The sequence below is a fragment of the Leptodactylus fuscus genome, chromosome 7, assembly GCF_031893055.1.
Source record: "Leptodactylus fuscus isolate aLepFus1 chromosome 7, aLepFus1.hap2, whole genome shotgun sequence".
NCBI classification, from domain to species: Eukaryota; Metazoa; Chordata; class Amphibia; order Anura; family Leptodactylidae; genus Leptodactylus; species Leptodactylus fuscus.
This window is the reverse complement of record NC_134271.1, coordinates 117,889,589-117,913,444: the sequence shown is the minus strand read 5'-3', so window position 1 is coordinate 117,913,444 and position 23,856 is coordinate 117,889,589. Positions and strand designations below refer to the sequence as shown.

The 23,856-nt window shown below is 44.4% G+C and overlaps 1 protein-coding gene across 1 annotated transcript in view; it reads left to right on the top strand.

Annotated features, from left to right (window-relative positions):
• Window positions 1-6,110: 6,110 nt before the first annotated feature.
• The window catches only part of DPH6 (diphthamine biosynthesis 6), a 71,868-nt gene continuing 54,122 nt past the window's right edge, over window positions 6,111-23,856 (top strand). Inside the window, exons 1-3 of the mRNA XM_075282922.1 lie at window positions 6,111-6,219; window positions 9,668-9,762; window positions 11,711-11,898. Coding sequence (XP_075139023.1) covers window positions 6,197-6,219; window positions 9,668-9,762; window positions 11,711-11,898 — 306 coding nt within the window. The 5' untranslated portion in view covers window positions 6,111-6,196. The remainder of the gene's footprint in view (window positions 6,220-9,667; window positions 9,763-11,710; window positions 11,899-23,856) is intronic.

The window sequence follows — 23,856 nt, the reverse complement described above, 5'->3', positions numbered from 1 at the left end:
GAGAAGCAGGCTTCCAGCACCATTTACTTCTATGGGACTGATGGAGATAGCCAAATTACAAAGCTTGGCTACCTCTAGCAGTTACCTATAACTTAATGGAGTAGCAGCACTTTGGGGTCCCAACTGTCAGACCTGTACCAATCCATAATTTATCCCTTTTACATAGGATCCATAGAATCAGTTGCACTTTTGGAAAAAAAACCTTGAAGTCAGATGCTCTTTAATATGCAATGCCATAGGGGTAAGGGTCCATTCACATGGAAGAAAATGGTGAGGAATTTGGTGTGGAATTTCAGGGCTGAAAAAAAAGCCTTCCATTGACTTCAATGGGTTCCTTTTTCTGCTAGCACTTAAAGGGGTTGTCAGCAGTTTTTCTGCTGTTTATCTGGACACTTAAAGGGGTTGTCAGCAGCCCTGTGTAAGTTACAGTTTCAGTCTGACTTGGTAACTTAGGGCCAGTTCACACGGCGTTAACGTGCCCGCATTCTGGCATATATAAATGTGTCAGAATGTGAGCGCTCAAAACAGATCACATTAATTTCAATGGGTCAATTCATTTCAATTACGCGCACAAAATTACATGCGTTATACGCCCGTAACGACCTATTGAAATGAATGTGATCTGTTTTGAGCGCTCACATTCTTACACGTGTATACGTGCCAGAATGTGGGCGCGTTAACTCCGTGTGAACTGGCCCTTACACGGGATTGCTTTACATGGAGGTGCTACTTGTGCTGGTCCTGCCTACTCGCATCAACTTCGCCTACTTGCACTGAGCCTGCCTATAACAAAGGGCCACTTTAACTTTTTTTTTTTCCAGGGCCACTTTCAGGTCCCAATCCGCATCTGCATGTACGTTCACACAACGGAAAATGAAGAGGGATTCTTCATTTTCCGCCACCAAATTTGCAGCAAATTCTGCTATGTGAACATAAACTAAAAAGGCTAAACTGCCCTTTCTACAATGTAAACAGAAAATCTAGGATTAGGAAGAAAAATCATAAGCATCTTAAGTCCTACAGTGGTAACATATCATTGGTGAAATCTGACCTAATGTGTCCTATAGGATCCATGCCGTCTTACTTCTAACTAATATATATTTCCCATATTTGTGCAGTCCAGGTCAAAAGTCTTATTCTTCATTCTTCCCCGAATAACATACACGCATAGAGAATGGATGTAAAAATCCCAATTGTTTTCTCACTGCACAAGCAGCTTCAGATTTAACAGGTTATGACCCAGGAATACAAAGTACATAACAGGGAAACTGTAGAGGTAGCATTATAAATAAACAATGTGTACAGCTCCATACTGCAGAGGCAGCATTACATTGATCTCAATGGAAGGAGAACTTTCCACGGGTGAACTTCTGTCTAGTGGGTAAAGCACATCTGATCTCTTGTCATGGCTCAGGCTTGTTTACATGCGGTGATTTTCATCTTATTATAGATGATTTTTTAATAAGATAATGATTCCTAGCTAATGGGCCCCAGTTTAACCCCTTCCCGCCGATGGCATTTTTTGATTTTCGTTTTTCGTTTTTGACTCCCCTCCTTCTAAACCCCATAACTTTTTTATTTCTCCGCTCCCAGAGTAATATGAGGTCTTAATTTTTGCGGGACAATTTTTTCTTCATGATGCCAACATTAATTATTCTATATAATGTACTGGGAAGCAGGAAAAAAATTCAGAATGGGGTGGATTTGAAGAAAAAATGCATTTCTGCGACTTTCTTACGGGCTTTGGTTTTACGGCGTTCACTGTGCAGCCAAAATGACATGTCCCCTGTATTCTGTGTTTCGGTACGGTTCCAGGGATACCAAATTTATATGGTTTTATTTACATTTTGACCCCTAAAAAAAATTCCAAAACGGTGTTAAAAAAATTTTGTTCTAAAAGTCGCCATATTCCGACGGCCGTAACTTTTTTATACATAGGTGTAAGGGGATGCATAGGGCGTCTTTTTTTGCGGGGCCGGGTGTACTTTTTAGTTCTACCATTTTCGGGAAATGTTATTGCTTTGATCACTTTTTATTCAAATTTTTATCAGAATTAAAACAGTGAAAAAACGGCGGTTTGGCACTTTTGACTATTTTTCCTGCTACGGCGTTTACCGAACAGGAAAAATATTTTTATAGATTTGTAGAGCGGGCGATTTCGGACGCGGGGATACCTAACATGTATATGTTTCACAGTTTTTAACTACTTTTATATTTGTTCTAGGGAAAGGGGGGTGATTTGAACTTTTAATACTTTTTATATTTTTTTATATTTTTTTTTTACTTTTTTTTAATTTTTTTTTTTGCATTTATTAGACCCCCTATGGGTGTTGAACCCCAGGGGGTCTGATCACTAATGCAATGCATTACAATGCTAATGCATTGCAAAAAATCATCATCTCTTTTGCAGGCTGTATACACCAGCCTGCAAAAGAGAGAATTTGCAGACTGGCTGGGAGCCCTTAACAAGGCTCCCGGCTGTCATGGCAACGGGGGGTCGGCCCTGGAGCATGCTCCAGGAGCCGGCGATCCCTGCCAAAATGGCAGCGCCCATGCGCCGCCGGGAAGATGGCGCCTCCGGCGCCTTTGACAGCAGCGCCGGAGGGGTTAATGCCTCCGATCGGTCCGGGGACCGATCGGAGGCATTAGAGCCGGGTGTCTACTGCTTAAAGCAGTAGACACCCGGCGGCTATGACGGCCGCCTGGCTCCCGGGCGGTCGCCATAGTTACAGACCCGACACGCGCCGTACTATTACGGCGCATGTCGGGAAGGGGTTAAAGGATCTATCAAGGATTAAAAACAGTAACATGGGGGCAACATGGTGGCTCAGTTGTTAGTACTGCAGCCTTGCAGCACTGGAGTCCTGGGTTCGAATCCCGCCAGGAACAACATCTGCAAGAAGTTTGTATGTTCTCCCCGTATTTGCGTGGATTTCCTCCCATTCTACAAAGACTTACTGATAGGGAAAAAAAAAAAAACAGCAACACAATGGTATAAATCCCCCTTAGTACTCTACTGCACATTATAATGCCCCTTACCGAATTCCAAACAGAAAAATGCCCCGTTAGTATTCACCACACAGTATACTGCCTGCTTTGTATCTCTCAAACAGAATAATATCACCTTACTGGCTCCACACAATGTATAATGCCCACTTTCTGGTTCCCATGAAGTATAATTCCCCTTTATTGACCCCATACAGTATAATATTCCCTTATTGGTCCCCCACAGTATGATACTCCCTTATTGCACCCCCCCCCCCCCCCCCCCATTGGGCTCACCACTCTCATACCAAACACAGGAACTCTACCACAAAAAGTACCTACTGCTAAACTGAACCTTCCCTAGTACCTTTTACATTACTATAGGTTACATTAAACTCAGTTATGGCGGTGACTCCTCCTGGTTCATACCACCATTAGAAAAGCCAGGAATAAACGCCAGAGAGGAAATGTCTGTAGGGAATTTCGTACTTCCTGGAAGAGTTATAGGAGGGTCACCGATGTAGCAGCAGCTATCATATATCATACTTGTCAACCTTTGGAAATTGACAGGAAGAAAATGGTCAGAGACGTGTGTAGTACAACAGAATTTTTATTTTTACTTGCCACGCCCAGGTTACAGGCAAAAAGTTACAAGCAAAAACAATCTGGACAAAATAGTAGAGCATGCTGCTTTATTTTCACCAGTAAAATGCCAGTCTCCATACTGTATACTACACCACTCCATATTTTACACAGGACTGCTGCATGCACCTCTCCATACTTTACATGCATAAAGAACCGGACTACACATGTTAGAACAGCTTTTAGGGCTAGTTTACTGAATGAAAATGTACTGGAATGTAAGGCGGACCTCTACCTTAAGTTTCTGATTCTGGACTTTCTGTTGCAGCATTTACTCACTGGTTAGGCTCAGATGGATGGGGCTAAACAGTAGAACTTTTTGTGTCATTAATCTGTGGGAAGATTGAGCCGAATGTTTGTTTTTTCAGTACAGAACATGGAGCTGATTTTGAGGTGGATTCTACTCCAAATTCCTCCATGTGAACTTGGCTTTACAGAGTGGAAGGATTGTACACTACTGGTCAAATGCCCCAGGCAGGGTTAACCTAAACACAGATTTGTCAGCTCTATCAGGAGTTCTCCCCTATTTTTGGGAGATAATTGGGTATTCTGGGAGAGTTGCCAAGTATGCATATATGTGAGATGTAATATATATATATATATATATATATATATATATATATATATATATAGTCAGGGTCTGGGGTTGCTAGGTGGGGTGGCATAGACACACAAGTCCAGTCTCTTTAGTCCAAACAAGGGTAGAGTTTATTTTCACTCACAAAAGGTAGTGCAACAACAAAAGGAAACAATACAAAAATAATAATAATAAATCCCTGCCCGGCTAGACTCTAACTAAACATAGAATAGGTTACCTCACCTAGAATAACAGAAATCAGAAGCCAGTAGAATCATTCAGGACACAGCTCAAAAAATATGACCTCTCTGTTTGCTCTCCAGCCAAACTCTGCCAAAGTGTTGCTGCTGGAGCAACTTCTTAAGCCTCCTTAATGAGCAGACTCTCTACAGCCAAGTCACTTCTGGAACATCCCCAAAATGTGGACTGGAGGGGGGTGGAATGACAGGTCCCACTACCAACCTACCTGCCATTCCTAAAAAAACAGCCCAGTACTGAACATTTACCAAAATGCTCAGCAGACGAAAGTTGTCTACTGAGAACAAACATTCCTTCTGGAGTTTTCTCATCTCACCCACCTAAGTAGTCTGGCCGCCGGCCGGCATGCGCAGTCAGCTCTACTAGTGTCTCACTGGCAGAGCCAACTGCGCAGGCGTCGGAGGTGACACAGGAGGAAGACGACAGAGGAGGATCCAGCCGAAGATAGAGGCGTCGCAGGATCGTGTTCTCGAGCAGAAGTGGGGACGCCCTCATCGCATTTTCAGCGCTGGGGCCTGCCGCCATCGCTGCCAGAGAACTAATTTACATACCGGTAAAAACCGGTATTTCTACGGAATGGCGCGGCGGAGATCACATCTAAAGGTAAGAGATGAATAGCCTTTCTAAAGGCTATTCCAATGTCTTATCTATAAAAAAGAGGTTTTAATGGTAGAATCCTTTTAAGTACAATGAAGTGAGATGTAATACATGTGCATATGTATGTGAAGTATCTATGGTATCTATGTATGTAAAGGGTATGTACATAAAAGTTAGATGCAATGTATGTACATATGTATATGGGTGAGAGGTACAGACATTTCTATACATAGTGGAGATGAAGTGCATGTGAGTAAGTATGTGAAGTACAGGGTATGTATGTAAAATATGTATATAGATGAGATGTAATGTGTTTGTAATACACATATATATATATTCTGTGTATATCCTATCCTCCTACTTATGACAGATTTGAATGAAATTTGGCACATAGATAGATTGTAACCTCGATTAAAATATAGGCCTTAGGCTGTATTCACATCTACAATATATATATATATGCAAAGGTATCTACACACTGAGGGTTAGCATGTGTTTACACAGAGAGATAACAGCCCTGGCTGAGATAAGGTGCTGCTAAGACCTAAGGCTGTATTCATACTGAGTAACGCTGGTGTTTTTTGTGCTTATTTTTGCACATAGCGCCACGCTACTTTGCGGTGGCGTTGCCCGACGTTAATGCAGCGTTATGTGCAAAAATAAGCACAAAAAACACCAGCGTTACTCAGTGTGAATACAGCCTTAGGTCTTAGCAGCACCTTATCTCAGCCAGGGCTGTTATCTCTCTGTGTAAACACATGCTAACCCTCAGTGTGTAGACACCTTTGCATATATATATATATATATATATATATATATATATATAAAATGTAGATGTAGTGTATGTGCAGTATGAAGTAGAGTGTGTATCCATCACCCCTCACACATGTACATACACTACTCCCCTCCCACTACACTGTACATCACTCTCTCGCTCTCTCTCTATATTTGAACCTCCCGCTCACCGTCTCTACGTTCTCCACTGGGCGGTCACATGGTACACTACCATCGGGATCACGTGACTGCCACGTCATCCAGGTCCTTCTAGTGAGGACAGAAAGTGCCTGCACTTACCGAGGCCACACGTGCGGACGTTCAGAGATCCGGGCAAGTGTGTGGCAGCCTCCGGTGTCCGACATGAGGGTGGTGGCGCTTATTAGGTGATGCATTCCTCCTGGCAGAACGGAATAATAAATAGATGGCAGAATCCTGTTACCCTGCAAGTACTACAAGTACCAGCATGACTTGCGAGCCTTAAAGGCACACACCTACTGCTATGCTCAGTGCAGGGCAGACGGCTGTGTCCTTCAGACCAGTGCGCTGTATTTCTCTGTGAGAACCCTCAGCACACTTCTATACACTCCTATGAGGGGAGGCAGCTGCAGCAGTACAAGTGCTCTCAGCTCTGCTCATCTGGGACTTGTAGTTCATTACATAATGAAGAAGTGGCACCAAGTTACCACAACAGTCTGATACCTGCGCACTAGGACATCTTGTCCTGTTGGTGTGTGTAATATTTCACCACATTTGCATTGCACAGTAATAAATCTGACATGCTGCAGGCTTGTACCCGTCCACATATGTCACTTCGGGCTGCAGGTTTTAGTCATTGCATTTGGTTAGGACTGCATGCCCGTGACGTCACTAAATCTTGGTTCACATCTGTGTGCAGGCCATATGGACTCCGTTATATTCTATGGGGTCCTCCGGTTTCCTAAGGTAACTGCTTTTTTATTCGGATATGGTTCCCGAGCGGAAACCCGAATGCAGATGTGAACCTAGCCTAAATCTTCATGTATAGGACCAAGTGTGCAGGCCGGGGGCCCAGTGGAATGTACTCTGTTCTCTAATGGATAGGGGGTGCTCTATAATATTTGGAACGGAGACTCGGCCTGCACGCTCGGTCGTGTGCATGGGGCCTAATGATAGTGAATTGAGTTGCATTGTGACTAGAGATGAGCGAACACTGTTCTGATCAGCCGATCCGAACAGCACGCACCCATAGAAATGAATGGAAGCACCTGTGACGCTGGCCGCCGGCAAAGTCAGCGTCACAGGTGCTTCCATTCATTTCTATGGGTGCGTGTTGTTCGGATCGGTTGATCCGAACAGTGTTCGCTCATCTCTAATTGTGACCCCTTCATAAAAACATCAAATACTAGAAGTCATGGCCAGGGCTGCGGAGTCAAAGTCAGAAAGAAGTTACCAACACCGGCTTCAAAATAAAATGATTCATCATTCTCAATTATTAAAGGGAGTCTGTCAGCAGAAAATTGAGATATAAACTAATCCCAATACCTTGTAGGGCTGTCAGCACAGTTTATAATGCTGCATATCTTATTCAGGACCCCTGCTCCATGCTTGTAAAAATCGTCCTTTTATCCTATGCAAATGAGCAGAAAAAAAGCTTTAGGGGCGTGGCTTTCCATCAATGGGCTTCACTATCTGCTGTTGCTAATTGACATTTCGTTCTGCCCCCACTAGTTGACTGACATCTCTCTCCTTGGGCTCAGTATTAACTATACTGTACATGCCTGATGCCAAGGGAAGAGATATTGGTTATCTAGCAGGGGCGGAGCTAAGAGTCAGCAACAGCAGATAGTGAAGCCTGTTGATAATAAGACACGCCCCTAAAGCCCTTTTCTGCTCATTTGCATAGTGATGGAAAGGACGATTTTTCCATCAATGTAAACTGTTTTGACAAATTCCCTTTAACATTGTGCACTTAATTAGATGTTTAATTACGAATAATTAATTCATTTTTTGCAGAGGAATTCGATGAGTGCCATTTTTTTGTGAATTTAGAGGAGTTTTACAACATCTGGCTGATCATGGCTGTCCGCTATTTGTGAAGGAGTCAGAGTTGGTGATTTGGCATACCTGCTTCACAGTCCTAGTGATAGCACCCCAGGGATCGCAATGCAACTCCATTCACTAACACTAAGGATACAACCTGCCAAACTTTGAGTTGTGGCCACAGTCGCCATGTAGCCCTAGCAATATGTGGTGGCAAGTGAAGGTACTACTTGTCACAATAAGTGCTCACATACTGTGTCAACAAAAAAATAAAAAAGTTCTGAATTTTGGATGATCAGGGAGGGAAAATATGAAAAAAAGTACAACGTACAAACTACCCTGCGTCCTTAAACGGTTAAATCGGCCTAGCTCTCTTCTTCCTCCCCATCCAGCAATGACATGTGAACTGAGGACTTGTGGAAGCTGTATTGTTCCCCCGTTGACATGTCTTATGAGTTTGTCACAAGACCTGCTGCAAAAAAACAGCCACATGTAACTATATCCCTATGATGTGTTTGCATCCATTTTCAAACATTTGGTTTTTTACAACTTTTTTAAAAGCTGTTTTTAGCATTGCCTTGCCTTAGACTTGCATTGTTATAAAAATAAAGCCAATTTCAACAGGGCAAAAAATAAGGTTCTGTTCACTTTTATAATCCTTTTCCAACACTTTTTCTTTGTTCAATGGGAAAAGAGGAAAAATGGTAGCAAACAAGTGCTGGATCCATGATGGGTGCCATTGACACCCCGCAAATGATGTTGGCTTAGGCAAGTTGTAGACGACCCTGCTGCAACCGACCTGTACACGGAGGATACAGGGATGTCCCCCATGTGCTACCCGGGCACGGGCCATGCTTCTACGGCTCCTTTCATTAAATGAACAGAAGCCATGGAAGTACAGCACAGGCCACAAAATAGGACAGGAATAGGACCTGTCTTATCTGATGCGGCTTGGACTGTTAACCCGCACACGAACCGTGAAAATCACGGTTGTGTGTACGGGCCCATAGAAAACAATGGGTCAGTGTGAAATACACAGATAGTACACTGACCCACAGCACGGCCATCTGCAACCGGCCTAATGATAAAGGTGTGTCGATTTCATGTGTGCTGTCTGTCATTTTGACAGTAAGGGTGCATGCACACTGAGTAACGCCGGGCGTGTATGAGAGCCGTACACGCCGGCGTTACAGCAGGGCTGCCGAACACTTCCCATTCACTTCAATGGGAGCGCTCGTAAACGCCGCTGTTACGAGCGCTCCCATTGAAGTGAATGGGAAGTGTTCGGCAGTCTGCCGTAATGCCGGCGTGTACGGCTCTCATACACGCCCGGCGTTACGTAGTGTGCATGCACCCTAAGGGTGCATTCACACTGAGTAAACGCTAGCTTATTTTGTAGAGTAAAATTACACTTGTAAATTTTGCTATCCCATTGACTTCAATGACATTTTACAGGCGTATTTTTACAGGCGTATTTTTTACAGGCGTATTTTTACACTTGTAAAAAAATATCATTGAAGTCAATGGGATAGCAAAATTTACAAGTGTAATTTTACTCTACAAAATAAGCTAGCGTTTACTCAGTGTGAATGCACCCTAAGAATGTCACTGCCTGCTGTGCTATACTTCCTGTCAAATATAATTCCTTAATGGAGACCAAAAGATGCTTTTCACCATGATGGATGCCCTATTGAAAATCTAAGAATTCAGTAAAGGGTCCATTTTAAAATAAAAATCCTTGTCTTTGTTTTTATTTTTATTATATTTATTTATTTAATAATTTTTTTTACTTTTTTTTTTTTTACATTTCAGTGGTGGGAAAGACAGTTGCTACAACATGATGCAATGTGTCCAGGCCGGTCATCAGATTGTCGCTCTTGCTAATTTGAAGCCACCAGAGAGCACAGGTAAGAAGTGTAATGATCTTTTCTTAGGCCCAGTTCACATCTGCATTCGGGTTTCCGTTTGGGGAGTTCGCTTGGGGAACCCTAAACGGAAACCTATCCGCATAAAAAAGCGGTTACCTAAAGGTATCTTCACACTGAGTTTTTTGGACTGGATTTTGATGCGGAATCCTCCTCAAAGTCCGGCTCCAAACACGGCTCCCATTGACTTTTGATGTCATGCATATAGGGGAGTGGAATGGCCAAACGCAGATGTGAATTGGGCCTTATGGTATATTCACGTACGGTGTAACTTGACAATTTCACCACAAAATCTAACCCATTGCATTGGAAGAAATATTTAGCAACTCCACAGCAAATCTGCTTTCAAGTGCACGTCACAATCTGCATGTAAGATGTGAGTCTTGTGCAGGATTTGTACATGGTGTTACATTACGGCATGTGTGAATTTATCCATATACCGACACAGATAAATGTGGCTATAAAAAGATGATCCACATCATTGCTAGTAAAGTTTCGATGCTTCCGTGCTGTGATACCTTCATGTAAGTTATGGTTGCCTTCTCCTGGAAATGTTAAACACAATATAGATATACTAGCCTCTGCCCACGACTTCGTCTGCATGTTGTTGGAGTGGAAAATCCGCCTATATTCAGAAAATTGCTGCTGTCGATGGTTTGGCTGCTCCGGCGTTTCGGCAGCTCTTAAGCTATCCTGCTGCTCAACTTGTTCCTTGCACCGTGCCTGTGATTGTTCAGGCATCTCAGCAGCTCGCTGGGATGCCATATAATGAGCGTGTTGTTGGTGTTGATGATCTGCCTGCTCTGGCGTTTCGACAGCTGTCAAGCTGGCCTGTCACTGAACGCGTTTCTTGCGCTGTGTCCGGGATTGTTCCGGCATCTCAGCAGCATGCTGGGAAGCCATATAATGAGAGTGTTGTTGGCATTGATGATCTCGTCTGTGGCTTCCTTCATAGCTCTCGTTGTTTGCGACAAATGAGATTCTCTTTTTCCAGGCATGTTTAAAATTGGCAAACTACACGCAAACTACACGCCGGCAATTCCCATTCACTTCAATGGGACTGCTCGGAGTGAAAGAAGCAGCCCATTCATTTCTATGGGGAGCGCTCGTATGCCGGCTCCCATAGAAATGAATGGAGCTGCTTTATACGCCGCTTATTCTGAACGTCTTTTACGTTCAGAATAAGCTAGCATTTACTCCGTGTGAATGAGCCCTTAGAGTGAGAAAATCTCAGTGTTTTACAGTCAGGGCATAGTAGATGGGATTCTAGCGAATGCCATGCCCGCTTTGCAGTAAAAACTATGTTGCTGACATACCATGGTTTCCAAAACTGGCATGGTTTTGGAATTCGCAACATGTCAATTATACCTACGGAAACAACGGCAGTTTCCACAAAAGTATAATTGTAACAGAGAGTCCGCAGAGGGCTGTGGGAAGAGCCGTGATGTATTGCTGCCGCAGTTTTTCCTGCAGCGCTTTTTTTGCTGCGGGTCACCATGGGCCTTAATGGGGTTGTCCAGGGAATGTTATTTACCTTACTTCCTCCATGTATTTGTTTAAGCTGACCTGGTAATTTTGGGTTGGTTTTGATCCTGTGTCACGTGATCTGAACCAGCCTCTGTAAAGTGAAAAAAAAGACAGCCCCCATAGCACCTGCAAATTTGGGAGGGGGAGGTAGATAGACCTGGCGATGAGGCTTGGTACTGAACCCGTGACCCAGGGTCGGAACCAACCTGGAAACCCTAAGGTCTAGTTTAAACAAATGCCCAGAGGAAGCAAAGTAAAATACAGTCCCTGAACAACTTCTTTAATACTTGGCTTACCTTTTATATGTATTTTCAATGAAAACATAGTGTACAGTGTTCCAAACACCGATATAACGTATATATTTTACCATATAGTGTCTTAAATTGTGCTTCTATCTCTGCAGAGGATGAATTGGACAGCTATATGTACCAGACGGTTGGTTACCAGGCCCTGGATCTGTATGCAGAAGCCATGGGTTTGCCCCTGTACCGTGCCACCCTAAGTGGTTCCAGTTTAAACACAGGAAGAGGGTATACACCGCAAGAGGGGGATGAAGTTGAAGATTTATATCACTTGCTGAAATCAGTAAAGGCAAGTATTGTGTCCTATACCTTGTCTGCATTGCATGTTCATAGTGATAATACAGCGAGGAAAGTAATCCCTAATGCATACCTGTTGTTTCACATGATTTTTCACCGTGATCTGTTGTGTTTGTATTTCTGGTCATCATATGACATGTATTCTGCATTTTATAACCGTTTTCCCCTCTGCAGGCTCTATCTGCAATTCTCAGTTCTCCCTGAGCTGGTCGATGGAGAGTATCAGCAATGATGTATGTCATAGGCAGTACATAGGGGAACAGGAAATTCTACTACCTAACTCAAAAGCAGCAGCAGCATCACCATATCGGGTATTATTGAGAGTCATGTCCATTGTTGATGTGAATAAAGTACCTGGGGAGAGATAGAAAACTTACTATTATCTGCAGTTACATCTGCCTCTACTCTTCCCCTATGTAGACTTGTATGGGCATCATGTAATCTGATCTCTCTGGGACCTGCAGTATCTCTCGTCTCCTAAAACATATTTTGCAGAGTGCTCAAAGTTTGAGAAGAGATTGGTACGAATAACAGGAAAAGAGCCAGATAAGATGAGAAAGAGTCTCTTTTCTCTGATAACATATATTGCAAAGTTTCTTACACTTGCTTGTACTATTGATTTATGCAAAGCTTGTTGCAAGTGCTTCTTTACAGCATAATAAAAGTGAATGGGTTGCTGTGACCAGGATGCTACATTAGATAGAAATCCAAACCTATGATTCACAATGCAACTCTATTCACTTTCATTATGCCGCAATGCAACATAGTGAAAGTGCAATCTGTGTTCATGCGATAGATATCATGGGCAAAATTCTCATATAAACAGTAGTCCTCAGCAATTGCATCCTACTTTACCTTGCAATACTTAAACTGCCTATCCTGGCCATCTGACTGCTGTTTCTCCTCTCTCCTATACACACCTATGATTTTCTAATCATGCATATGTTCTGAATGAGTCAAAATGGGTAATATGCCCTTAAAGGGATTCTACCACTAAAACGCAGTTTTTTTCTGCTTTAGACGTCGGAATAGCCTTTAGAAAGGCTATTCGTCTCTTACTTTTAGATGTGGTCTCCGCTGCGCCGTTCCTTAGAAATACCGTTTTTTTTACCGGTATGCTAATGAGTTCTCCGCAGCCATGAGGACGGGCCCCAGTACTCAAATGGCGATGGGGGCGTTCCCACTGCTGCCTGAGACCCTCTCTCCAGCGACGCCTTCTTCTTCACCTACATCCTCCCCTTCTCTTGCCTTACGGCCTCGAAAATATGAACGCCGGCCGGCAAGCGCAGTCGGCTCTACCAGTGTCTCGCTGGCAGAGACGACTGCGCAGGCATCAATAGCTGTGGAATTGTCTGACTGAATGCGGACTGGCCTGCCCCGGAGGAGGGGGGTCCAATGACACTGGGCCCGAAAGATGGCCCTCAATTCCAACAGATTGATCTGGAACGAGGTCTCCTCCAGAGACCACCGGCCATGAACAGTCCGGACCCCAAACACTGAGGTGACAACCTGCCAGTGGGTGGGAAGAAATGACCTCCCCAGGACAAACCCCGGGGAGGAGAGCCACCAACGAAGTCTGAGACGGACCTGAGGAGATAGAAGGATTTGGTGGTCCAGGCTGAACTGGCACCGGTCCCAATGTGCCAGCGTCGCCAGCTGAAGAGGCTTCGAGTAGAACTGGGCAAAGGGGACGGCTTCGAAGGAAGAGACCATCAGGCCCAGGATTCGGATGCAGAACCGGATGGTTCTGCAGACGCGACACACTGGACCGAAGATTCTGAATCTTCGATTCCAGAAGAAGCACCTTACCCTGATGGGTATCCAAAATCATCCCCAGAAACTCCATGCGCTGAGATGGCAGCAGACAAGACTTTCCCGTGTTGCTGAACCAGCCAAACCGCCAAAGAAGGTCCATGGCGATCTGTAAACTGGAGAGATTGTCCGTCCTGGAGGGCGCCTTGATAAGCAGATTGTCCAGGTACGGAATAACAGCCACACCTCGGGAACAGAGGTTAGCCATGAGGGAGGCCATCACCTTGCTGAACACCCAACGGGCGGTGGCCAACCCAAAGGGGAGAGCGACAAATTGGAAATTTTGTGAACCTACCGCAAAATGCAGAAAGCGCTGATGGGCCAGAGCAATGGGAATGTGGAGATATGCGTCCCGGATATGGATTGACGCAAGGAATTCGCCTGGTTCCATAGTGGCGACCACAGAACACAGAGACTCCATACGAAATCTTCGGACTCGAACAAACCTGTTGAGAGATTTCAGGTCCAGAATAGGATGGAGAGAACCATCCTTCTTTGGAATAGTAAACAGGTTGGATTAAAACCCCCGGAAACGCTGAGAAAAGGGCACGTGCACAATCACCCCTTGCTGCTGAAGTCTGTAGATCGCCTCGAGAAAAGCGGTCACCCGAACAGGGAAAGAAGGTAAAGAACGAAAAAACCTTCCTTCTGGGAGGACAGAAAACTCTATGGAGTAACTGGTTGAGACCACCTCCGGAACCCAGGTGTCATTGACCCAGGCGAGCCATATGTCCTGGAAGGCAAGCAAACGTCTCCCCACCCGAGAATTCCTGGATGGGGAAAGACCTTCATGCAGAAGGGAGCTTGGCAACCCCAGACCTGGAAGGCTTAGAGCGGGGATGCCAGGCAGGTCTTGGCTTGAAGGAGGGCTTCTTGGAACGCGACTCCCGAGGAGATTGCCCACTGAAGCAGGACGAGGAGCCCTGAAAAAAAACCAAATCCACTGGGAACGGCCAGAGGAAGAGGCAAGCTGACGCAAAGCTTCTCCAAACCTTTCCCAAAAAGACAGCCCTGCTGACCATGAAAGAAAGGTAAGGCAACTACCACCTTTTTAGAAGCAGGGGGGAGTTTCCTCATGAGAAGACATGGCACAGAAAACAACCCCAAGGGGTAGCCTACTGGACTACGGGAAGGAGACTGGCACCCACTGCTGCGAACAAGCTGCCAGAGGAACCTCTGAGGCTGCAAGAGAAGTACAGGCCTCAGACTGGAAGTGCCTTTAAATAAGACCTTCCCCTCCAGATTCCCGCCAAAAAAACGTGGGAAGGACCTGCCCAGGACTGCCCCCACCGTCCAATGGGAATGCAGGGCGGCCCCAGGACTTAGGAAAGTCTGGGGATGAGGTAGGGCCTAATGCGGCCTACAACTCATCAACTCAGCGAAGCAAGGTCCCCGACCGCGCGCTCAGCCCCGGCCGCACTACCGGAAGCCTGAGGGGGCCGCGGGAACCAGCGTGGCCTACACACCGGCGAAGCCATGGCCTCGTGTAGATGCCATGTGCCTTCTTTTCCTAGTGTCCGCCTCCTAGAGACCAGGTCTATACCCAAGGTGCTGTGTCCCCCAGTGAAATAGGCGAGAAATACCCTTTTTGGGTTGAGAAAACCCATTTAATGTGTATGGCCAAAGCTGTCCATAGACTTAATATTTTCGAGACCTACTGGCCATAATACAGTGCCTATATTTGGGGGAATGGAGGATTGGTCAGTTTAGATTTTATTCATGTGAGCTCCACAGACTGTGTAATGAAAATATTTTACCAGTCTTACCAGTTAAATAACATATACAACAACAAGAACATGACATAATTGGGAACAAAGGAAATAATACCTCTAATGACCTGTATAATCCCAACTATATATGGCTCCAGTATAACACTCGCACTTCCAGAACCAAAACACAAGATCAAAATACAAAAAAAAAGCTGGAAAGAAGTGCTCAACATGCACAATAGTAAGTAAAATTTCAAAGTTTATTAATCAATACAAAAAGAGGGGGACATGCGCAAGTAGCTAAAACAAGCCATAGGCAAAGACATGGACGCAAATATCATACATACACCTCAAGTCATCGTCACATCTTGGGACGAGGGTAAGTATCACCATGATAGATACAACAATAAAAGGCCCAAACATGACCAAATTAATGATGCTAAGGTGTATCATACATTCTCACTGTAAACTCAGGCCCTATGATCACAATGACATGGGTGTTTCTAAGTACAGTCCCACAAATAGCCTGATACATGGACAACATGGACAAAAGTCACTATGTCTAGGAACTATATAAATAATAGGCAGAGGGAAAGATAGTTCCAAATAACATGACACCCAGAAGTACGATCAGAATAAAGGGAAAGACATCCACATAACGTCACAATCCAGTCCACTAGGTGTCATGTTATTTGGAACTATCTTTCTCTCTACCTGTTACTTACATAGTTCCTAGAGATTGTGACTTTTCTGTTCACTGTTGGCACATCATAATACAATAATTTAATCATCTAATTTTATGTAGAGTTCTACCACATTCTGTAATTGGCATAGATACCCATTGTCCTGGATTTCTGTATACCCAGTCTGTCCCATAGGTCCTATCATGTAATGTCCAAGCCCTGTCGTCACAAACGCAAAGTCGCATACGTTGAGTCCTTTCCTTCATTTTGCTGCATCAGCATTACACACATTAAGTGACCGAAACATCAGAGACTCCATTTCTCTCCCCAGGGTCAGAACCGCTAACCCAAATGAGAGCCAAATGAGAGCTAATTAACAGTAATGGCCACTAATCCCTTCCATAAAGGATGCGCTCCAATTCCGAAGCAGTTAGTTGCTTGTTCAGAGCAGGCAGCACATGTTCTCCAGCCTCATCTGTAATTATATATGGCTGTATGCAAGCATCAGGGCAGGCCAGGCATGTATACATCAGTAGTCACCTGCTCGACAAATATTCCATTGGTGAAGAGCCTACAGTTTCTAAGCATATTTACTGCCTGGTGCAAGGAACTCTCATCCAGTCTAGACACTTCTTGGAAAATTGCAGCAAGTGGTTTTATTGAGTCTCCAAAAGCAGATCTGTTTCTGCACGACCTGCTTATATTGGATGTAAGAGAAAGTACTTAAAGGGAGTCTATCAGCAGTTTTCACTCTTGTAAAGTGCTGACAGCTCTGTATGGAGGACGGGGCAAGTGGTGTGAACATAGCTGGGGTAATGGTCGTGCAGGTTACGTGACTGATAAATCCTCATATAAGTGCACCTGGGCCCATGCAACGGCCATTTCTCTGCTTCTCCGAGTAATGGCTCTAGCGGCTTTGTATATGGACACTAGAAATGTCAGAGGGGCAGTCGGGAATCGCTCAGTGCTGAGAGCTCTGGACATTCTGGACATATGGGATTGTGACATTGATTATACAATATATCTGTATGACCGTCACCCCTGGTATATATACCTTGCCTCTCCATCATTTTTTATTTGTTTCTCTAGATTGTGAGCCCCGTATAGAGCTCACAATGTACATTTTTCCCTATCCGTATGTCTTTGGAGTATGGGAGGAAATCCACACAAACACAAGAAGAACATACAAACTTCTCGCAGATGTTGTTCCTGGCAGGATTCGCACCCAGGACTCCACTGAGCCACCATGTTGCATCTCCTGCCTCTCCATCTTCTATACAGCACTGTCAGCAGTTTTGTGTTGTTCAAACCTGCTGATGGACTCCATTAAAAAAACAAACACCGTAAGAAAATACCCCAACCCCGAAGCTTTGTCATCTTTTTCATCTTACCCACTTGACCATATAAATGAGAATGTGTGCCATCTTTGATGGAAAACTAGAGTTTACCACTCTTAATGCCATAACTAAGGCTCTTTTATGTCACTGACCTGTTATCGGGTAGAAATGCTTACCCACCTTTACATCGGAAATCTGTAATCTCCTATTACCTGAGTGTTGGAGGAGTTAAGCTTTACCAGCAGTCTGCCTAGAAGTAGCTGTCATTTCCTTTACAGGTCCTTCATCAAATGTTATGCAGCAGCGCCCCCTGCTGATTTCTAGTAGACATTTCTGCCTCTGGTAAGATTCGATGACCACTGCCGTGAGTAGACCATAGATGCTTGTTGTTAGGCTGCTGTATATTTTTAGTAAATGGGGTACCAGCGCTGACCTTAATATATGTGGTGCTTAGTACCATATATACAGTATCTACTGAGAATGTGGCCCATTGTAGAGTGGATCCTGATATCAGTTATAGGGAGCATGCAGATAAGATCTACAGCTTCCTATAGTCTCAGTATTCCTATATTATGTTGTGTCTGTGCAAACAGAATGTATAAAGCTGACCCTATACCTTCAATAGCTGGTGGCCAAACACTCATCCATCTGACATGTATTACTGCTAACTTCCCCATCTTGGTTTGGTCAAGCATTCATATATTGTCAGTGAGGAAAGAGGATTAAGCTGCTGATGGCGGTGGCTTATCTACCCAAGAATACATAGATTGGGCATGTTGAAATCCAGCTGTCCAAGCCTTCACTCCCCCAATATCTGCAATTAGGACCCCATATACATTATTGTTTGCCCTATGGGTTTGGTCATTTATATGGTCATAATAAGGCCCCATTCACATTGGAGACAGCTTTGCAGACTACATCATATTTATCATATAATAACATGATGAACACCATGACAAAACCAGAAAGACCCCATTACAAGTCAGTGGAGTCCATCAGGTGCCGTTCATGTGTGTCATGTGATGGATCTTGTTCTCTGTCTGTCCTTATGTCAGAACAGAAATGTGAACAGGGTCTAAAAAGCATCAGTGATGAGCCATGTCATAGTCCGGGCCTGTCCTATGACCAGTGGTGCAGTGTCAGACATTTCTGTGCCATTCTGTCTCTGCTTATGTGCCGGTCATTGTGTCCGACATGGTTGACATCATCAGATTTTTACTCTCGTGTCTATTCCTTTGCACAGTTCTGCACTCTCTCCAGAATTACATCTACACCCCACAGTACACGGGGGGTTTTAACATCTTGATTTTCTTCTCTATCCCCTCTCTCGTCTCATTATTTCTCGGCGGCTCCTTTGGCCACTTTCTTCGCCTCTTCCTCCCATCTAATTTTGTCCTCTCATTTCTTTACTGTCCTTTTCCCTCTCTCATTACATTCTCACTCTCTGCCTTCCTCCTCCCTTTTTTCTCACACCCCCTCTTACTCTTTGGGATGAAATCACTAAATTAAAGTCTGGTTTAATTAAAATAGTGATGAATGCAGATTGCATGGAACACAGACAGTAAAATACAGCCACTCTCTGGCTGGGGACAGACTATAATTACAAGAATTGAGCAGCAGGCCGTGGACCGTCTTCTCTCTTGACACTTACAGGAAATGCTCTATTAGCGTACATGCTGCCTTTAAGGAGAAGAAAGCCAGGCAGGCCCTTAAAGGGGTTATATTATATCCAAAGAATATTAGATTTATTTCAATAAAACGCCACATTCTAAGCATTTTATATTTTAGCACATTAAAAATATGATCCAGACATGAGTTAGGACATTGTAGTATAGTGTAGTATATCGCCTCCTGGTGTTCAAAGTGTACAGAATGTGTATGTCCACCTAATACGCCAGAGGACACACATGCTCAGTCACTCTCTTTACAGCTAGATCTCTGCATAGTGATAGTCGGTCTATCCCATGTAAATAAAGCTGCCTTACTGTACAATGAAGAGTCCCGCAACTTTTATTATGTTTTGTGCAGCTAATCATCCCCGTTTTCAAGATCTCTGTTTTATGGCAGTGAATGGGAACGCTCGTGTTTGCATCCATAGGTTATTAATATCTGTCACAGCTGTGGGATTGCTACAGTTGTGTCTGGACAAGGTGCAGTGGCGTAACTAGGAACGGTGAGGCCCCCCGACGCCGAAGATCCCCAACGACCCATCCCCCACATCCCTGAGTGCACTATTATGCCCCATAGTGGCCCCTGCACACAGTATTATGCCCCACTGTGGCCCTTCACCCAGTATTATCCTCCATTGTGCCCCCTTTACCCAGTATTATGCTCCATTGTGGACACCTATGAACAATTATTATACTCTAGGGGCTTTTCAGACCCCAGAGTATAATAATCGGAGACATAGGAGGGATACAAACATAAAAAAACACAGTTACTTATCTCTCCCTGGCTCTGCTACACTCCCCGCTGACGGTGGGCATCTTCAATGACTTCCGGATGTCACGTGACCCTGCATCGCAATAAATAAGGACGCAGGCCCTGGTCAGGGACGTCACACAAGTAGGCCTGAAGCCTGCCCGGAGAGGTAAGTAACACAGTTTTTTATGATCCCTTACCTCTCTTGGGCCTCCGATCATTATACTCCAGAATCTGAAAAGACCCCCGAGTATCCTAATAGTGTTTGTGGGGCCCGCAGCATCATTTACCTATCCCAGCTCCTGCCAGAATCAGTAAGTAAATAGGGCCCGTTACCGGCTGGAGTTAAAAAAAACAAAACAAACAAAAACCTCAGGGGTAGCAGCAGTCGCCGTCCCCCTAATGTCCCGAGCCCTGTGGCAGCCGCTACCCCTGCTACCCCGGTAGTTACGCCCTGGACAAGGTGATCATATATGATCAGTAGCAATATCACTTTTGTCCATTCAATTTGTTACAAGCTGTCAGTGTAGGTGAATTGTTTTAGCATAGAGCCAGAATTATTAGGCCCTGTTTACACTCCTCTCAGAGGTTCCATTCAGGCTCTCTTATTATCAAAATGGCATAGGCTACAAGGGAACTTGGTGGATCCCATTATAGGTTAGTGGGTTCCATAGGGCGCCAGTGGTATTTGTCTGAAATCTTGCTAGACAGCTCATAACGACAAGGCCAAGGGCCCTACCCTAAGGGTCAGTTCACACGTGAAAACCGCCTAGCTTATTTGTGCGAGGTAAAAAACCTCGGGGAGTTTTTTTGACGCTGTTTTTTGCATTCCACGCGGTTTTTGACGAGGTTTTTGACGCGGTTTTCGCTAGCGGTTTTCGCTAGGTTTTTTTTTTCCTATATGTGCTATAGAAACTGCAGGCGAAAACCGCGCGGTTTTTTGCAAAAAGGTTTTCGCCTCCCATTCACTTCTATGCAATTCTTCAGGCGTTTTCCGCCTGAAGAAAGGTCATGTCGCTTCTTCAGGCGGAAAACGCTAGGAGGAAAAAAAAAGCTAGTGGTCTACATAGACCACCATGTTAAAGGAGAGGTTTTTGAAGCGAATTCCGCTGTCAAAAACCTCCCCTTTGCCCACGTGTGAACTAGCCCTAAAAGAGGTTCAGATGAAGACTCAGATGAAGGTTGGTCTTTTCTAACACTTTTAGTGAATACTTATTCCTCCTCCCACCTACTTTTTCAAATAAGAACTCTTAGGCCCGGTTCACATCCACATTCGGGTTTCCGTTTCGGGAGTCTACTTGGGACCCGCCGAATGTAAACCTATCCACATAAAAACGGTTACCTAAGGAAGCACGCGGAACCCATAGACTATAATGGGGTCCTTGTGGTTTCTGCACGAAAAATGCAGAGAGAAAAGTGTTGCTTGCTGGAGTTTTCTCTCCGCATGTTTCATGTGGATAGACGAATGGAATGGCCTGAATGCAGATGTGAACCGGGCCTTAAGTAATAATTCTGCATAGACATCATCCGTATTGGAAAGACTTAAAAATATGCCATAATTCTGCTTTTGTGCCTAAAAACCAGCATTTATTAGGTTTAGACACTTTTTGCATCGTCTGATAAGAGGCATGGCATATCAGAACGGGGTGCGACTTAAGATGTGACCGTGTGCACCAAAACATGAACCAACATTTTGAAGATTTTTTTGCAAGCACTAAGCCAATAAATAGTAATATAGTAGCGTCAACGTAAACTGGCCAGTCTAGAATTTTCCAGATCTGTCTTCCAGCGTCAGCCATTGTGATAACTCTATAGCATGTTTAGACTGTCTTAATATTAGACACGGGGAGCACACCCTATTATTCTGTCCATCAAGTTTAATCCTGATTCTTGAACAATTGCAGCACGATGGAACAGTCTAGAAACTGGTCATTATTTTGCTGTACATTGGCGCAGTAGAACCTTGAGCGGTCCAGGTATTGCATCTTACAAAAGGTTGTCCCGGGTGTTAAGAAATTTGGCCACATGCAGGAAATAATATAATAAAAAAAATATCTGCTGGTCTCTGCCGATACTGCATTGAAGACATGACAAGTATCTTTCCTGTGACTGGCTTCAGTGATGCTTGCATGTATGGCATTTATGGCTGAGGCCACCGTTTGGCTGTAGTAGTCACATGAATGATGTCTGTTATTGTGGGACTACCAGTGTAGCGTGGGACTTATTAGGAGCCTGTCACCATGATTTTACCCCTTAAATTGTCACCAGGTCCTGGCAGACTATCTCACCTGTTGTCCGTCACCGTCTGTCTAATGTTACAGCCCTGGTTCTATCACTTTTAAAGGATTTTTATTCAATATGCAAATTAGAATTTTGCAGTCATGGGGGTGGAGAGCTCGCAAATATAGTCAAACTCCCCTCGCCCCCACTTCCTCCTTTCAGCTCCTTTGCACCTCTCCTGGTCTGTGAGACGTTGGACGCTACCAGCCAACGAAATCCCATGCCTGTGGAGTGTGGTCTATAGTTGGCGGTACATCCCCAACGTTAGATCACCACTGCGCATGGATCGGGTACTCAGTTACGTCATGTAGCCTGATCTATGTCGCTGAGCCCCCGACACATGTACCCCCAACTTCAGGCCTAAGCTTCAGGTTATTTTATTTTATTTTTTTCTACCTTTTCCTACTCATGGGCAATTTCCCAAAAGTTAGATTCTTGACAACCCCTTTAATATAAAATGATGTTTTAGCATGGAGAGACTTCTGGGTTTGTAATCTCAGGTGTAGGACCATGCACTAAGACTGGAATAAAGAGCTTTGTTGCGAAAGGGTAAAAGTCTGTGTTGCAAAGACCTAGAGATGTGACCAGCAACAGAGAGGTTAATGTGTTTGCATAACCCCTACTGGGGGTAGGAAGAGGTGCAGCCCCTTTGGAAGGTATGCAGCCGGGAGAGTCGCCAGCTTGGTCCCCAGCCGATCAGTAACCTTTACACATGCTGTAACATCATCCGGATGTCTTGTTTTGTTTGCAGCTTCCAAATCTTAATAACTCTGCCCCCCTCCCCCTCCTCCTCCTCCTCTCCCTCTCCCGCCTCCCTCAGGCTGTTTGCGGTTCTGACTTGATGATTATTTCATTTATTTATTTTTTTATCTGATTAACTGACACATCGGGATCAAGTCAGACAGAGGCCCCCCGAGGCTACGCAACGTTTTCATTTAAGGAAAAGTGGCGAGGTTTGTGATACACGCCACGTTTAATGGCTGCGTTTATCAGGCAGAGAAAAATTACCTACTTCTCTGCAGGGGGGGAAGGAGTTTATCCTAAGGACCCGCAGTTTAAGAAAATTGATAATGGCTGCAAGGTAATTTACTGTTAAAAGTTTTTTTTTTTGTATTTTTTTGGGGGGGTATTTTTCTCATTAATATTACATTTCTGCCTATAATTACAGGTTGTGTTATTTGCCAATTAAACTCTATAGTGTTGCAGCTAATTTCGCCCCTGGACGATTTCATGGTTGGGAGAGAGCATAAAATTAGAGGGACACGTAATTGGGGAGTGGTGCAGCACGCTAATAATTGCATTACTATTTCACCGTCTCATAAATTGGCACATTATTGTAGCATTGCCCAAGTGTTCGGAGACTGCGCAGCAGATATTGGGAGGTCGACCTCATCACTGCAGTATGTGGGGTCACCACGTCCATGGGATCTCCAGTCAACATGGTTGGAAACCATACCTAGAATCTTTCTAACGACTTACATACTTTTACTTGGTGTTACCAAGTTCACATTTGCACAGTGTCCGTATGATGCAAAGTCAGTCCGAAATTGAGGACGGAAAAGTCCTGCAAACAGGTAGAAAACAATAGTTGTAGTCAACGGGGTCCCTCATGATCCATTGTTGTCCATCTTTAGAGAAACCAGCTTTATTGCTCACGGTAAGATATTCTTCTGGTCCTACAATGGACCAAAGGATGTGAATGTGAATG